This window comes from Anoplopoma fimbria, chromosome 10 (assembly GCF_027596085.1).
Source record: "Anoplopoma fimbria isolate UVic2021 breed Golden Eagle Sablefish chromosome 10, Afim_UVic_2022, whole genome shotgun sequence".
Classification (NCBI taxonomy): domain Eukaryota; kingdom Metazoa; phylum Chordata; class Actinopteri; order Perciformes; family Anoplopomatidae; genus Anoplopoma; species Anoplopoma fimbria.
Genome location: NC_072458.1, coordinates 19030721 through 19046971, shown reverse-complemented (window position 1 = coordinate 19046971; position 16251 = coordinate 19030721). Strand labels below are relative to the sequence as shown.

The following is a 16251-nucleotide window of genomic DNA, read 5'->3' as shown; positions in this document are numbered from 1 at the left end:
ACGCTGGGCAGCAATACCTGCAAACACAGGTGCATCTCGACGGCAAACGTAGCCTCCATTCCCCCTCTTTTACTTTATTTTGTGCTCTTTTTGAAGCTATATAATCTACCACAGGAGACAAAACTTCTGTGCTTCAGACCATCTGTTTTTACGTCAGTGAAAAAGTCTGTACCTGTTTTAACTGTCATCAGTTTTTCACCTGCAACATCTTGTTCAGGCCTGTTGCACCAAGGTGTCGCCTCTCTTTGGAGATGAACGGAGGTTGTTAACTTCTTCCTCTATCCTGTCCTCTCATGCCCTTTAGCTGTAGGAACTTTTGTTTTCTTCCTCTAAATGAAAGGACTCTTTTTTTTTTTTTTGGCAGCATGTAATTGTGGTTTGTCTGCGTGCTCTGGTCCTAAATGTAGCATGGGAATACTTTAGCCATTGGATGGCACATCCAGAGCACTTTCAAGTAAGAATAAATCCCTCTAAAGGATACACAACCCGTTAGCAAGTCTCATGCATGCAAAAAAAGAAGATTTGACCCAAATTTTACTTAAGCTTCCAATGGGAAATAAATCCTGTAATTTCAGCCCTGGTTTGGAGAAGTGCCGGGCTCATTGCATTCAAAAAACTTGTATGACTACTTCCTGAAGGCAGTGATGCATTACACCACATCTTACATTCATTTTCAATAACAACCATTTGCGTAATTAAAGCAGTTTTCTGTACAAAAGAAATATTCTGACTACAAACTCAGCCACAAACAAAAGCTGTTAGTGACTAGCTGATGAACATAGTGAAACATTTAGCAGCTTAAAGGCCTTTACATACTCGGAGCGTGATAAATAAACTACACAAAAATGCAAAAAACTCACCCGCGAATATTTTGCATAAAAACTTTTCATACTGGCAGCCATGGAAGTTTGGAAAAGTTGCAGGACTTTTTCAATAGAAGGTTCAAATAGATTTGCGAAGACAGAGAACCAACTACCAGACTATTGACGCCAGAGCAACGTCTGGCTGTCTGTGCAAAATTTAGTTCACTATGGTAAAAGTTACACGGTGTATATGTCTCTGGCTTTTATTGTGAAAGGTGCAGAAGGAGTGGATTTGGTCTGCCTTCATCAAGTTTGACGACTTGGAGCCTCTCTGTTGTTGTACATCATTGTGTACGCTTTGAAAATGTCCTTTCTGCACAACGTGATTGGCTGATGCCTTTGTTTGCAGTGCGAAAGCTCAGAAAAATCCCTCTAAAATAAAATAACGTTGTGTTTTCACCACAAAAACAACAGTTGGAAAAAAACTTATTGACCAGAAAAATGTATCTCACCCAAAAAATGTAATTGAATGTAAATATGCCATTCAACAAATGCTTATGTTAAACTGTGTGTATATATATATACGAAGATTGGTGACAGGAAAAGCCGTTACATTGTTGTAGTTTTGTTAAAAAGTTGTGTCATTGTACTTTATGTTTGAGTAACATATATTAGCCGTGTTGCTGCTCCGATCCCCGTGGCTTCAGTGAATCAGAGTGATCTCTCTGTCTGCAGAATAAAAGGACTCAGTGTTTGGATTTCTCTCAGCCCAGTGGCTTCCTGCATCGCCACCTAAATTGAATTAAAGCATCAGACCATCACCATTACACACACACACACACACACACACACACACACACACACACACACACACACACATACACAGAAATGTGTGTGACCTCACCATTCAAAAAGGTCATTACTTCAGCTCTGGACATGGCTCGGTTTCATGTTTATAATTGTAAAACAAGAACGATATCATCTTTTATTGCTCTCGTTAGGCTTCATTTTCCATCATCACTGTGTCCAATCTATTATTTGAAACTTGTGACAGTCTTTGCTACTGCTGGAGAACAAAGAGACATCAAACCAAAGATTAACGCTCGCTGAAATTAAGTTATCCATCAATCAAAATGGCTTTTACTGGCTGTCTCAAAGTTGTCATTTAGAGTTTATTTTTTGACGCTGATAAGAATAAATCCGGTTTGCTAGGCTGTCATGATTAGATATGTTATTTTTCTGGTAGACTGATACAGATATTTTTGGATTAATTGAACTAATAGTCAAGAAACGTTACCAGCTGTGCAGATAAAACATTTTTAAATGTTACTTTTATCAGCATGAAAAGGCTTCAGAGTCATTTTGGACAATTACAAGACACTAAGACCTTCCCTAAATCCCATATGACACATGTGAATTATTTTTAGCATTGGGCATAGTGGGAAATGAAAATGATTTATCTAATCCACGTAATGATGAGGACGTTTAAAAAACCCACACAGGAAGGGTGTAACATTCATAAAACACTGACTTCACATGTGAAATGTGAAGTCAGTGTTAATTTATTTGTCCCGTTACTTCGGTATTTAAGTGACACTACTTCTGTAGTTATTTTAACTCAAACCACATATTTCCCCAAACCTAACTAAGTTGTTTCATCTGAAGCATGAAGTTTATTTTGAAAAGACTGTATGAATGTAACGAGCGGAAAGTGACATATGTTGCTGGAAGTCATGAGCTCTGGGTAGTGAAGGTAGTGAAATAATGAATGTTAAAATAGTATATACAGTGTGTGTAATGTCAATCAATACTTATAACCAGCCATAATTAACCTCAGCAACTAAGGTTATGTAATCTTATTGGTGTAATGAGACCTTGGACTCGTTTCTACTGACGAGCTGAGTATCTGTGCCAAGCAGACAGCGAAGGCCACTTTTTGTACTTAAACATTTGGCAGCAGGTTTACAGAAACACGGCGTCGTCTTTTCACTCGGAGTGTCTACAGACTGATTCAGTCCAAATGGTTCTGACTTGTTTACCAAAGGGTGGCTTAGTTCATTAGCCGTGCATAATGGGATTTCACTGAGAGAGAGTGATGAGGAGGAGTGTGTTTTCTGGGGGACTTTAGTGAAAGCTCACAATTGGCAGAATGTGATGTTGTCTGTGGGCAGGAGGCAAACACACACACACACACACACACACACACACACACACACACACACACACACACACACACACACACACACACACACACACACACACACACACACACACACACACACACACACAATCCTCAATGTCTGCATTACCGCACACAAATATTGTAACACTGATAGTGCTAATGAAGAAAACTAGATATACGTTAGTGTGTTACATGTGTGGTGAATTGAAAACAGGCTGCATCTGTTTTAAGACTAATGTGTTCAGTGTGGTGATGATGACAGTAAATGGATTTTTTTTTTTATATATTTGTTAAACAGCTTCTATATCCATTCCCACTTGTTTGAGCGATTTGTGACTGAATAACCCGAGATATACCCATTATCATAAACTGAGTCCACGTACAGAAAAAAACTAAACAAAGGATGGTGTCTCACAGAAATGTCCCCGCCTGGAAAATCTTCACAACCTTCCTTCCAAAAAACATCCAGAGGAGCATAAGGACAAATTATATAAATGACATTTTGGTTCAAAGGAAAGTCAAACGCAGACATACATTCTGATTTGCTAATGAGATAAACCAGACTGTGACATTTTGGATATTGTACCATAACATTAACTGGGAAAAGGTTAAGGAAGTGGGGCGTTTGAGCAGCTGCTCGATGTGGATTTATTTATTTTTTTACTGTAAAATAAGACGTCTTTATCTCGGTGGAAGTCTTAAAGGTGATAAACCAGGGCTCACTGGTCTTGGTCTGTGACGTCAATCTGTCTGAGTCTCATTTAATGATGGGTGTTAGGACATGGCTCAAATGGCCATAACAAAAGAGAGATACACTCTATGAACATTTAAAAAAAGAGGCTTGCTTTACAAAAACTAAAGAAAATTAGACCAGATTAAAGGATGAACCTTTAATTCAAGTATTGGGTGTTGATATCAGTGGGTGCTGTGCATAAGTTGAAGATGTGGGTGCAGGTGTTGAAAAGGTGCATAAAAGAAAAGCAAGAAACTAAACAACATAACAAAAGAAGCTGCAGCAGAACAGAGGGTCAGTCAGAGAAAAGGCTTCCAGCTGCAAACCAGACTTAAATAACCTGTGAACACCCTCGGGTGTCTCCAGTCGCTCTAACGATCACCTGCAGGGAGAGCACAGACAGGTGAATCAGCCAGACAACTAGGCGACACCACAGGGTCATCAGAGCGGATGAGAGAGACGTGGATGAAGTCACTTAAAGTAGAACTGTAGAGAAGTACCGGTCAAGTTTGAGTTTATGGACATTTTTTTGAAAAAGCACAAAAATAAACACTCAAATTCAAACATCACAAATTCTCTTGAATATCATTGTTTTGCCACAATTTTTATAATACTCTGCCAGCGAGGTAATTCGATTCTTCAAAACATATCAAATGGTTTCAAGTATGAATACTGACTTAACTGAAAGTCAGATGAGAAGATTGATACCACTACGGCAAAATATGTGGCTACAGCCATGATCCCGTTAGCTTAGCTTAGAATAAAGACTGGAATCAGGGGATGAAATAACCACAACTCGTCTTTTTTTACTCTTCAATTATTGCAGGAATTAAACATATGTGTACTTTCTTGTGCATATTGTGACCTTTGCCGTCCAAAGTTAACAAAAGCCAGGCTAGCTCCTTCCCTCTGTTACCAGCCTTTGTGCTAAACTACGCTAATCGAGCTGTTAGCTTTAGCTTCATATTAATTGACTGATACAAAAGTGGTATCAAATCTTCTCAGCTCTTTTTTTGTTGCTTAGACTGTGTTTGCTTCAGTTCAAACCAGCAGATCCAGTCTTCAGAATTTTCTCAGGAGGGACTTTAGGTCCAACAAAGGAGTCAGACTTGTCCCGTCCTGCTCGGAGATGAGTCTGTGAGGAAGCTGTCGGTCTCTCATTAACTCATCCATCATGCTAAATGAGTTCATCCGCCATTAGGAACAACCTCCAATAACCTGCAGCCTTTTTTTCTCTTTCAAGCCGTTGGCCGGGTGGTTTCTTTGCTTTATTGCTTACTAATGCGTCTTAATGTCGAGGTGGGGTTTTCTGCTTCTCTGCAGTCGGATTCATGTTAAGTCATTGGCATCTGTCTTTGTGACACTGCATTGGAAACACACAAAATAAATGAAGAGTATGTCTCTGCTATCTTTTTCTTCTCTCAGGGTGGTTTCGTCTGGAAGCCTTTGTGTCTCTCCAGACCCTCTAAGGGTCACCATTAAGACTCACTCCCACGCCAATTGGCAACAAATAGATTTATTATCTTGTGTTAAAACTGTAGATGAACGAAGTGAACAGTGGATCAACTGCGTCTCCGCTGTGAGACATCCGTATCTGTATCAGTGTTTGCAGAACTCTCTGTTTGGCTCCAAAAACACTTTTAATTGGAACGACAGGAAGCAAAAACAGCTCATCCTCCATGAGGACAGATACCCACAATCCCCTTATCAGGTAGAGAGAGAGAGAACAGGTGGGAGAGCAAGAGAGGGATTATTACAAAGAGAGAGAGAGAGAGAGAGTTGATATTTTTAAGCACTGTGAGTCCTGCAGCATCTTAGTTTAGCTCTGTGTTTGTGTTGCCTGAAGTGGGATCAGTCACCTCGGCCCAGGTGTTCAACCTGCTTCAGGTCAGGATTAAGAACTGAAGCAAATACTAAAACAGAGTTGAGCTGTGCTGAAGAAATGAGACAGTTATGGCAATACAGTAGACATATAGTACAATATATAATATAAATGATATGCAATCCACTGTGCAACACTAACAATCATTGTGTCTGTTTATATAATATTTTAGTTATTGTTTATTTTAAAGTTTTTTTTTTAACTTTTATTCTTTACTATATGATTCCTTATTTATTATACTTGTTTTGATCTTGTTTTTTTTTTTTTACTTATGTCTCTTGTTTGCACTATCCACTCTGCTGCTGTAATCCTGCAAATTTCCCCTCTGTGGAACTAATAAAGGATTATCTTATTATATCTTATCAGATCTTATCCTATATATACCATCAAGGAACCGTGCTTTTTGATTTAGTCCAGTTAATGCTGATTGCATAATGTTCTTAGTTCCAAAGTCAATTTTAACTCCTTCTAAACCTCTATGACGATAATGTGTTTGAAGTCACGTTTCCCTTTCATAGTTATGAAACATTTATCCAAACTTGGTAGCAGAGGAGTATTTGGTATGTTCCGGTACCTGATCTTGTGTATTGCCGATACTGAATACTGCTCCATTACCAGTACGTTAAGATACAAATATAAATATCCTTCAAACAACTATATTTTTTCAAGTTTCAAAGTTACAAAATAACATTTGAACACATCATGATAACGTTGCATAGAGATTGAATGCATCATAATGTAACTTGATGCAACCTTTGTTATTGTCCGTTATTTAGCCAAACAGGACTCTGCTGCCCACCGGCTGCTAACAGCTAACGTTGACTTAGCTCTCCTATGGCTGAATTAGACACGCATTTGTGGTATTAACTGGGAAGAATATGGAGATACCAGTCACCCTTTCTGGAAAAACGGGTTCTAAACGTTTTGCAAATGTCCTAAAGTTGTTATGATACAGTGATTTTTTTCTCTCTTTCTCTCTTTTCTCCCCTTTTGCCCTCTTCGTCCACCTTAACCATTTCTATTCAACCAACTCTCTTCCTTCCTTGTTCCCTCTTCATCTCACTCCCTCTGTGACCCGCCCAGAGGAAATCAGAAATGCAGTGGTTGACGAGTAGTGACTGTTACTGTACTTTGATTTATGTCCTTTTTCTCCCCTGCACCCTTGCCTGCTCCTCCTATTTCCTCATCCCTTCCCTCCGTCTCCTTCCTCATGTCTCCACCTCTCCAGGGTCCCGTTTTACAGTTTGTGTGTTTTTGTTTTTTTACACTCCCTCTACAATTATTAGCTCTCATCAGATAGTTACTGTAACAAATGAGTCTAATCCCACAGTGCATATTTCATTACGTGCAGGCCACCTGAACAGTCGGCGCCAATTATAATCATAACACGATACATGAAACATGAAATATTCCACTGGATATTCGCACGGAGGATGGGTGTTAACCTGCTTCTCTCTCTGCCTGGTTTATACGACACTGATCAATGAAGGAGAGCTCATAACTCAAGACCACCACAACAGCCATAGAATACAAATTAGGGGAGCAGTGTGTGTGTGTGTGTGTGTGTGTGTGTGTGTGTGTGTGTGTGTGTGTGTGTGTGTGTGTGTGTGTGTGTGTGTGTGTGTGTGTGTGTGTTGGAGCGAGGTTTATTGCTGGTCACATTTTAACCCTTTTTTTCCCTGTACTCTGGCATTTTTATTACCTCTATCTAAAGCAGCCGTAGGCAACCTTAGGCACGCCAGAGCTTGACCAATGGCACAGTAGCAGTGTGTGTGTGTGTGTGTGTGTGTGTGTGTGTGTGTGTGTGTGTGTGTGTGTGTGTGTGTGTGTGTGTGTAGGCAGGGTTGGCATTCTGCTGCAGAAGGAGGAAGGTGTGGGGGGGGCTCATGAGAGCGGTGCCAGGTGAGATGATTGGCTGATCCTTCTCTCCCTTTAAGTAGCGTAATGGACTTCAGATGACTCACACACACACAGTTAAAGAAGAATGCTATTGTAGATTAAATCTAAATTCCAAAAGTTTTTTTCTTTCTGGGGACCCACTTTTTGAAAAATGACAAATCATTGTGACCCAATTCACAATAAGCCTTATGCATAAATGAGAATAGTTACTTTTGTGTTAATGAACTTTTCTTAACCATTTTTACTGACATTTCCACGTCACCTTATATCAAGTTGAGTAGATGAACCAGCCATTTAAAAGAAATATCGAAAGGAAAACTAAATAGAAAGTGAAATGTCTAGTACTGTGATGAGTTTATTTTAAACACTGTCATGCTGCTGCAAAACTAGAGCACCAAATGTGTATTCATCCACAGGTGAAAATAGTCCCCAACAAGAGCATTTACTCCTGTTTGAGTAATGTTTGCTGAAATAAAAAACTACAGTTCCCAGCTGTTTTAGGTGATTATTTTGCCTTTTAATAAAAAAGAAAATTTAGATTTGTAACTTGTTTATATTTTTGATATGGGGCTGATGGGGCAGTTGAAAAGAAACATGAACAAACACATTGTCCATTTATTGTCTCGTCATTGACCTGACTCATTTACCCTCAGTTTTGGATTTTGTTGAAGACATTGTGCTCAGGTCACAGGAATCTGTGCATACATATTGAGCATCGTTGTGATAAATCTCCCAGAAACACAAAGACAGTAACTGAGATGTTGAAATCTCAAGCCCTCTGTCTTGAACAAACGTCTTTTGTATTCCACAGCTGTGACGTTGTGTGAAGCCATCAGGGCTCTGCAGCTGTTCCTGACACCTGCACTATGAGCAATATTTTCATTTTTTACCTGTGTTGTTGTATCCTTAAAAGCCCTGCCTCCCCATTACCCCCCTCCATCCACGTATTTCTAATGAACCCAACATGTACGCACTGACCCACACGCCCATTGAAACCCTCACACAGCGGCAGTCAGGCATGAAGTGGAAACCCTGTTACCTCTCATGGCCCGGTGGCCTCAGTGCTCACCTGATACTGATGTTGAGGTTACGACAAAAGGCAGAACGACTCTCACTTTTTATTCTCTCTCTCTCTGCTTCTCTGTTTACATCCTTCCTCCTCTGAGCAGCTAATGACAGGTTGAGCTGAGGTCGTGAGATGAGCTAATACTCACCACAGTATTACATTTTCCAATAAGTGTGTTTGTGTGTGTTTGTGTGTGTTTGTGTGTGTGTTAGTGTCAGTGTCAGAGCTTGGGCTTAGTCATTCCACTGGGAGTCATATTTCACATTTACGTTGGTCATCAGTACAAACTGGCTCTGATCATCTACAGGAAATGTTCTCATCCAATGACCTGCTGGTTTTGCAGTCTCATACTGGCAGACCAGATGGAGACAGAGTCGATACAGCGCCTTCTAGTGGAGAGAGAAGGCGCTGTATCTCATCTATTTGAGCTCTGATCAGAGAGAGGAGGTTTGTGTCTGCACTGGTAAAACTGATGTATTTGCAGTTTATTGAATAGGTCAATTTTTTTGGTCATTTTGTAAATTATTCAGTTATGTCAAAGGATTTCATTTATAAGTATTATATCCCAGACTTCTGCCTGCTTAGAGCCGCTAACTGCAAATAAATGGATTTAAAGGGGCGCTTTATTTCTTGTATTCATGTTTCATCATCATCATCATCCATTCAATAAGCTGGAACCAGGGTAGTTTTGCTGAATAAATGACTTTAATTGATTTAATCAAATCAAAATAATAACTGTTTCAGCTCAAAATAACACAAATAGCTCAAATTCAGTCCGATTCAGGCTGGACTTGCCGGAATCCAAAACATTAGATATAAATCAGAAACAAAGAGAATGTGAAATCATGATCGTTGTTTTGAATGTGACTCTCACTATCAAGATGTTCGTCTTCTGGCCTTTGACATTTTAACAACCCTGTTTTGTTGTCTGCCTGAACTCTGATTGTCCTCCGACAGACTGTTTGACCTGCTAACAAGTCCAACAGTCTGCCTCAGTTGATTTATAATATTATCTTTAGCATTTCACAGGGACAAGGTTGTTATGGGTAGTCCTTAAAAATACACAGACAATTCTATTGGATATTTGTAGTTTTTCTTCAAACACTTTCTCTGTTGTTAAATTGTTTGTGAAGTCCACATTAGCATGAAGTGAGCATATGTTACTTTCCTCTATTGAGATGGACACTGTTATTTTGCTTCTGCAGTGGAATGGTGTGTGCTCTGAATCAAAGGCATCCAAAGCCCCAAGCCGGCCCACTCCCCCAAGACCAGATGGTGTCTCTTTAGGCCCTCTAATGAATATTGATATGAGGGGTCTTGGTGAACAACAGGGGGGTACACAGGCTGGGCCAGAGACCCCCAAAAATTGGCACTAAGTAAAGGTCTGCATTTTGGAACTTAAAGGACCATATCACTACGAAACAAAGCTTCTTTTTTTAACACATAAGCTCCCTTATGTCCCATATTGGCAAACTGTCTTGCACAAATTAATATGGATTAGAAGCTTATGAGTATCACTAAGTCGTGTGAGTGATATAATCCAAACCATATGACAAGCTCTGGTGTAAAGTAAGAAAAAATGTAAAATGAAAGAGACATTTTTCAGCAGGAGGAGAGTAAAATGTCAGGGTTTAAGGTGAGGAGATGGACAGGTTAAGCCACTGGCAGAGTTAATCCTCTGGCAGGACTCCCGTGTCTAAAGCTGCTCTCCTGAAGGGCCTCGGCTTATTCCAGCAGCCCGACTCAACCCGCCGCTAGTCTGACCCCTGGACACCGGGATAGAGATTTCTCCACTCAGTTCCCCCACCTGTTATCCAAGTGCCAGGAGGGCCGACGGGTGTTTTTGGATGACGGTAATTGTGTTAGCACCCTCCAGCGTGACCCTCCAGCTGGTGTGGCTGTATTGGCCAGCTGTAGCCCCCTGCTATGTCACTTTATTGGGAATAAACACCCATTCAGAGGGCGAGTGCATCAAGTGCGGCCTCCATAAAAGGAGGATAACCCGTGGAACTCAGCACCGGTTGTTTGTCTGGCACAGAATCAGCCTTTTTAGATGTTTTTTTTTTCTTCTTCTTATTCCACAGCCGTGTTGTATTTCAAACCCTCTGCAGTTTGTCAGGAAACATCAGTAGGCTCTCACACACACACACAGTGCCGTGAGAGAGCTGCGATGATGAACGGAGGCTGTGTCAGCTATTTTTAACTCGAACTAGACCTCTGTGGCTACGAGGCAAAGGGGCAGACAGGGAGAGGGAGACGGGGAGATGTGAGGGAGGAGACATCGGCAGAGACGGAGGGAGGAGGAGAAAGTGATGCGGCGAAGAAAGTGCATTGAAATAGACGTTGTTTAGCTTTGCACTGTGAGGACACAACCTCTACTGTCAAATGTAGCCTCTGTAGCCGTTAGATAATGAGACAGAGTGTGAGACACATGCAGCGCCCTGAAGGCTTTCATTAGAGAAAGGACAAGGACAAATAGAACTACATAACCCTGAAATATATCAGTGATTACGGTGTAGTTTCAGCTTTAATTATGGTCATAATTTGAACTGCATGAAAGTAAACACAAGGGGGGAAGCCTTAAGTGCTGCACAGTTGCCTATAAAAACACATTATTATGGCAGAAGCTAAAGAATGTCATTTAAATCAGTCCTTCATAAAGATTGGGTCGGGACCCGCCGGTGGGTCGCATGAATTTTTATTAGGGTCACCAAATAAATTTATTAGGGTCTTAAAATACATTTGCTGAATTTTTTCTATTGTCTTATATCTGCAGTTCACCTTTAAGCCACATGATAAAGACTGAATATTCATATTGTTCCTACTTATAACAATAATTCTTATATGAAAGGCTAGCGTATACTCTGTTTGTTTTACTGATGAAAGAAGAAAAACGTAACTCCACCTTAATTAATTTATTTGGTAACGCATAAAACAAAGTTCTAGTAAATTCATATCTCTTCGACCGACTTGTTTACCTATTTAAGATAATATAAGTTGATATGGAAATGGAGGTAAAAACTTTCAGGAACTATAATGAAAATCTATGAATTTATAGATGTGTCCTATTGTGAATTGGGTCATGATGATTTGTCAAGTGGTTCGCCAGAAAAAAAAAGTTTCAGAAACACTTTGATCCTTTTTTTTACTAAATTATTATATTTCTGTTTTCCTTTTATTGCAAAACAAGATATTTATTGTTCTCAGAATTAAGTCATGCAATTTTATTTAAGTTGTTCTATTATATTCTATTCATAACATTGTGTTTAAATGTGCATGTGAGTAACGTAATTATGGAAGTAGTTTCCCACCAATATATACTGTGACATTTTCATTGTTCAAACGTTATATAAAACCCTTAATAGAGTGGTTCAGAAACCCTCAGGGGGTCTCAAGATAAATCTGAAAGGTCCAATTTCTCTCAAATTGTAACTTTCCTATCACACGTGTCTGTCTGTATTGAGTGAATTGGGGGTGGATGCCTCCTGAAAGCCAAACTTTGACAGCCGTTTTGCTGGTGGGTGGGGGGGGGAGGTTCAGAATTTGACAATAGAGAGAGCCAGTGTGAGCGACAGCACAAAATATATATATAGAGAGAGAGAGGGAGCAGAGGGGGAAGGGAGGAGGGTATCAGACTCGGGGATAAGGCAGCTGGGACAGGCTGCCTGGCTGGAAGCAGATCTTATTGTGCACTTGTCCTTCCCAAGTCACTCGGACGCTCTGCAGAAAGGAGGAGAGAGCTGCTCACTCTGACAACAGGCCGTTAACTGACACTCACAGACAAACAGATCTCAATATTTTCATAATTTGTCAATCCTCAGAGTTCAGGGCATCTGGATTTTTCTAACCACTGACAGAAAGAGGACTTGTTGGACTTTGCTTTTGCTTTTCCCACAATGTTTTGTATTTTTTTGTATCTGCCTATGGCACTCGTGTAGGCATGGTGGTCTACTTGAGGAAGAGCATCCACACTCTGCTGTCGGTCTTCAAGAAGAAGGGTGAGTGCTGACTCACTGGAGGAATTTGGCAGACTGTAGGTTTGACTTTAGGCTGTGGACAGAATTTAATGCGGGTTTACACGACAGTAATACTCTCTAACTTTGCTTTGATTGAGAAATCCTGGAGCTCAGCTGACCTTTTTCCCCGATACTTGATAAACTCTAAAAAGTTTGTGTTGCATGGTTGAGGTTCTGTGGTGGTGGTTGAGTAGCATGTTTTAGTTTTTGTGATGATAATTTTGTGATGATAATTTTGTGATGATAATTTTGCTGATTTTGCGTGCTTATTGTCTCTCTGTCTCACACTGGTATGCAAGATTTAGAGTTGAAGGCAATCTGGGGGGTTCTCTCTAATGAGATAAGTGGCTTAACTGACTTTTTTGGCGGTCGTCTAATTTGACCAAAAAGCACTAAACCTCCCGCAGTGTTCTGGCGGAATCTCATGAAGGGATGCTTCTCCAGTTAATCACAACTGGTAGTGAGAGCACAACACCTTAAATGTGAGTAAAACGGACTGGTTTAGTAATGAACTTGGCCTCTGTTTCTTGGATTGCATCAAACCAGTCCAAGGTGGGAACCTGAGATTTCCCACAGCCAAACACAGAAGAGGGCATTGTGTCTGTGCTGCCTCGCCTGTGTGAACGCCGGAGGATAGGGGTTACACACAAACATGTACAGTATGTAGATCCACACCCGCACAGTGTTACCTTACCAGGTGAGACTGAGAGACACAGTGTTGAGAGTGACAAAGGAGCGAAAGCAGACACCTTGTGATGACCTTTTGATTAGCTAACAACAGACAATATACAGCTTATATAACTTACACAGCCAACGCAGCTAAAAGCAAACAAACACGCATTCTAAAAATATGACAAAAAACAATTTAACCTCATCATTTTGCTTCCACTGCCTTCTTGAAATGATGTCCTCTAGAATTAAAAACAGCCCCACACAGGTGGTTACATCAAAAATGAATTTGTTAGACAATAGTGCAACAATATTTAAGACCAGAGGGGCTTCCGTCACTGTTTGAGTGCACAGACTCAAGGCAATCTCCATCTCTGGAACACTGAAGTTTAGTATATCTGATCTTCAGATGGCCGAGTCTTTGCACCAGCCCTGCCAACGTTGCCCAAATTGACTGCTCTCCAACTAGATCTTTAATTTTCTGTATTTGGCTGTCCTTTGATATTGAGTAAAGCCATCTTGAAGGGAGAGCTTGGTCCAGTTCCCACGTAGGGGGTCTTTACCCGTGGTCAATCCTGATTATCTTATCCTCCGTTGGCTACAAGAGAGATACTGCAGGAGATTACCGGTCAATAGTTTACCGTTGAGAGCCTGGTCAAGCTAGGACGTCTGCCCACCAAAGTGCTCCGCTGATGAGATCTGAAGAGTGTGCTGGGTCAAAGGTGCACGGATAACCACGCACTTACGACAGGTGGAGGTGCAGAGGATTCGCCGTAAAGCTGATGAATGTTTTGACAAATGGACACCTGCTGAGTGTGCTTGTATGTGTGTTGATGTTTGTCTCATAAGAGGACGAGGAAGTGCCTGTGGAAAGACGCTTTAAAAAGGTGTGCAGAGAGCTGGTGGGTTTCAGGGTGAAGAGTGGTGTTTTGGATCCAAAAAGCAAAAAATGGGCAAAATGTGTAACATTTAAGATCAGTGTTAACCTGGTACAAATTCCATTCTATTAACAGCGAAATTACTATAATATAACTCGTCAATTACGCTTGTCTTCTTCTCCATTTAACCCAAACCTTTTTTCGCCTAACAGCTGGCCCGAAAGGAAATGAAGACCAGAAGAGGTTGACGGTCCACTACAGGACCTCCCAGCACTACCAGGAGAATGTTTTCATTGAAGGCAGCAGGCCGCAGTACCTGGAGGACCTGCACACTGAGGCCCAGGAAGGGCTTAAGATACTACAGCAGGAAGGTCAGACGCAGCGCTATGAACATGAAAACATATGAGTTCGTACAGTAAACACTTACTAGCATAGATTTGTGTTTTATACTAATGTATAATGGATGAAGAATGATCCAAATAAAGTTTACCCACAATGATTGCATACTATTAAGATTAGAGTTTGAGTGTATTTAGATTCTGTGTCTTACCCTCGTCTATTTTGTTCACACAGAACACACAAACGGAGTGAACTTACCGGACAATGAGAGCATTGCTGTAAGTGCCCCAAAAAGCAGTGTGTCATTCAGCTCCTACACAGTAAGAATGCCGCCAAACTAAAAAATATTGTGTGTCTTTGTCCACTGCAGTCTACAGACACTCTGCGTCCGGAGCAGGATATCAGCTCCAAGGACAGAGGTGGCTCTCCCGTGTCCAGATCCACCACCGGGAGCACCGATACCACAGTGACCTCTGCTGTGTCGACCAGGCCTACGCTCACCCGCCAAGGTAAACACACAGCTGTGTGTTAAGAGAGAGAGACTTTGAAAGAAAGCATCCACGTCAGTAAAATAGGAGCTAAACACAATGCTTGTACAGTAAGCAGTCTGCGCTTTGTTGCTGGGTTTGCTGCTTTATTGCAAATCATGAGCGTGTACTTATTTAGCATGCACGCTCAGCTTCTCGGTGCCTCTGCAGTTGATGGTGTGAAATCAAAGGAAAAGCAACTGAGGCTGTGTGTGTGTGTGTGTGTGTGTGTGTGTGTGTGTGAGTGTGTGTGTGTGTGTGTGTGTGTGTGTGTGTGTGTGTGTGTGTGTGTGTGTGTGTGTGTGTGTGTGTGTGTGTGTGTGTGTGTGTGTGTGTGTGTGTGTGTGCAAAGGAAGTATGATTGGTATTCTGGTCCATATTTCAAACATCATTTCTAAAATCCTCTGGAGAAGCCACTTCCCCAATATACTGTAATATATAATACTACTGACTATTATTGTGCATTATTTCACCAATTTCTTCTCCTGTGCCGATTACAGCTTTTTCATTGAAAAATGAACCTTCCTCATTCAGTAACAGTGATAAGACAGGTTTTCTCTGTCGCTCAGGTTCTACATTCAAGCCTCTGAATCCAGTTAAAAGACTAGAGAAGAGCAGGAAGAGAAACCGGAGAACCACCATCATGGGTATTCCCAACCAGGTCCAGAAGGAGCTGGGTATGTCCACATCATTATGTTAAACCAGTAGTCATAATGTATCCCTGGTGGTAAACTTGTTACTGACAGTGATCTGCCCTCTTTGCAGCATTGCACAGAGGCTCAACCTTCCAGCAGCTTGTTTCCACCCCTAATCATGATGGAGAGCTCAGTAACAGCCAATCAGGTGTAGTTATCATTCCAACAGTTGATGGAGAAAGTCCAGTAGCCAATAAGGAGGGGGCGAGGGTGCACCTTTCAGAGCTGGAGGTAAAGGATTCTTCACAAAAGTTACATAACATACATTACAGGTGTTGTGGTTGTATTTGTATCACTTACCAATGGTCCTCTCTCGACTCCTAAACAGGCATCCAGGGACGAAGAGCTGCTGAATGATCATCTCCAGGCAATGTACCAAGACGAGCAGCCCTTCAACCACCAGGGCTTCGGCTCCTACCTAGGCCCATCCTCAAACATAAGACCCAAGTCCCTTGCGGTACCTGGCATGTCGAATTCCTACTCCTTCAGCCCTTCAGCGATGCATAGATTCCTCCAGGAACCTCAGGTAAGAATTAAGATGGAAAGGATATGACTTTTAAGA

The 16251-nt window shown here is 41.2% G+C and overlaps 1 protein-coding gene across 2 annotated transcripts in view; it reads left to right on the top strand.

The window, feature by feature from the left end:
• kiaa1522 (KIAA1522 ortholog) overlaps nt 1-16251 on the top strand; it is a 36383-nt gene that overhangs the window by 14630 nt on the left and 5502 nt on the right. For both annotated transcript variants that reach the window (XM_054605971.1, XM_054605972.1), the window contains exons 2-7: nt 14341-14499; nt 14702-14745; nt 14838-14976; nt 15564-15671; nt 15760-15920; nt 16018-16215. In XM_054605971.1, the coding sequence (XP_054461946.1) occupies nt 14341-14499; nt 14702-14745; nt 14838-14976; nt 15564-15671; nt 15760-15920; nt 16018-16215 (809 nt within the window). The remainder of the gene's footprint in view (nt 1-14340; nt 14500-14701; nt 14746-14837; nt 14977-15563; nt 15672-15759; nt 15921-16017; nt 16216-16251) is intronic.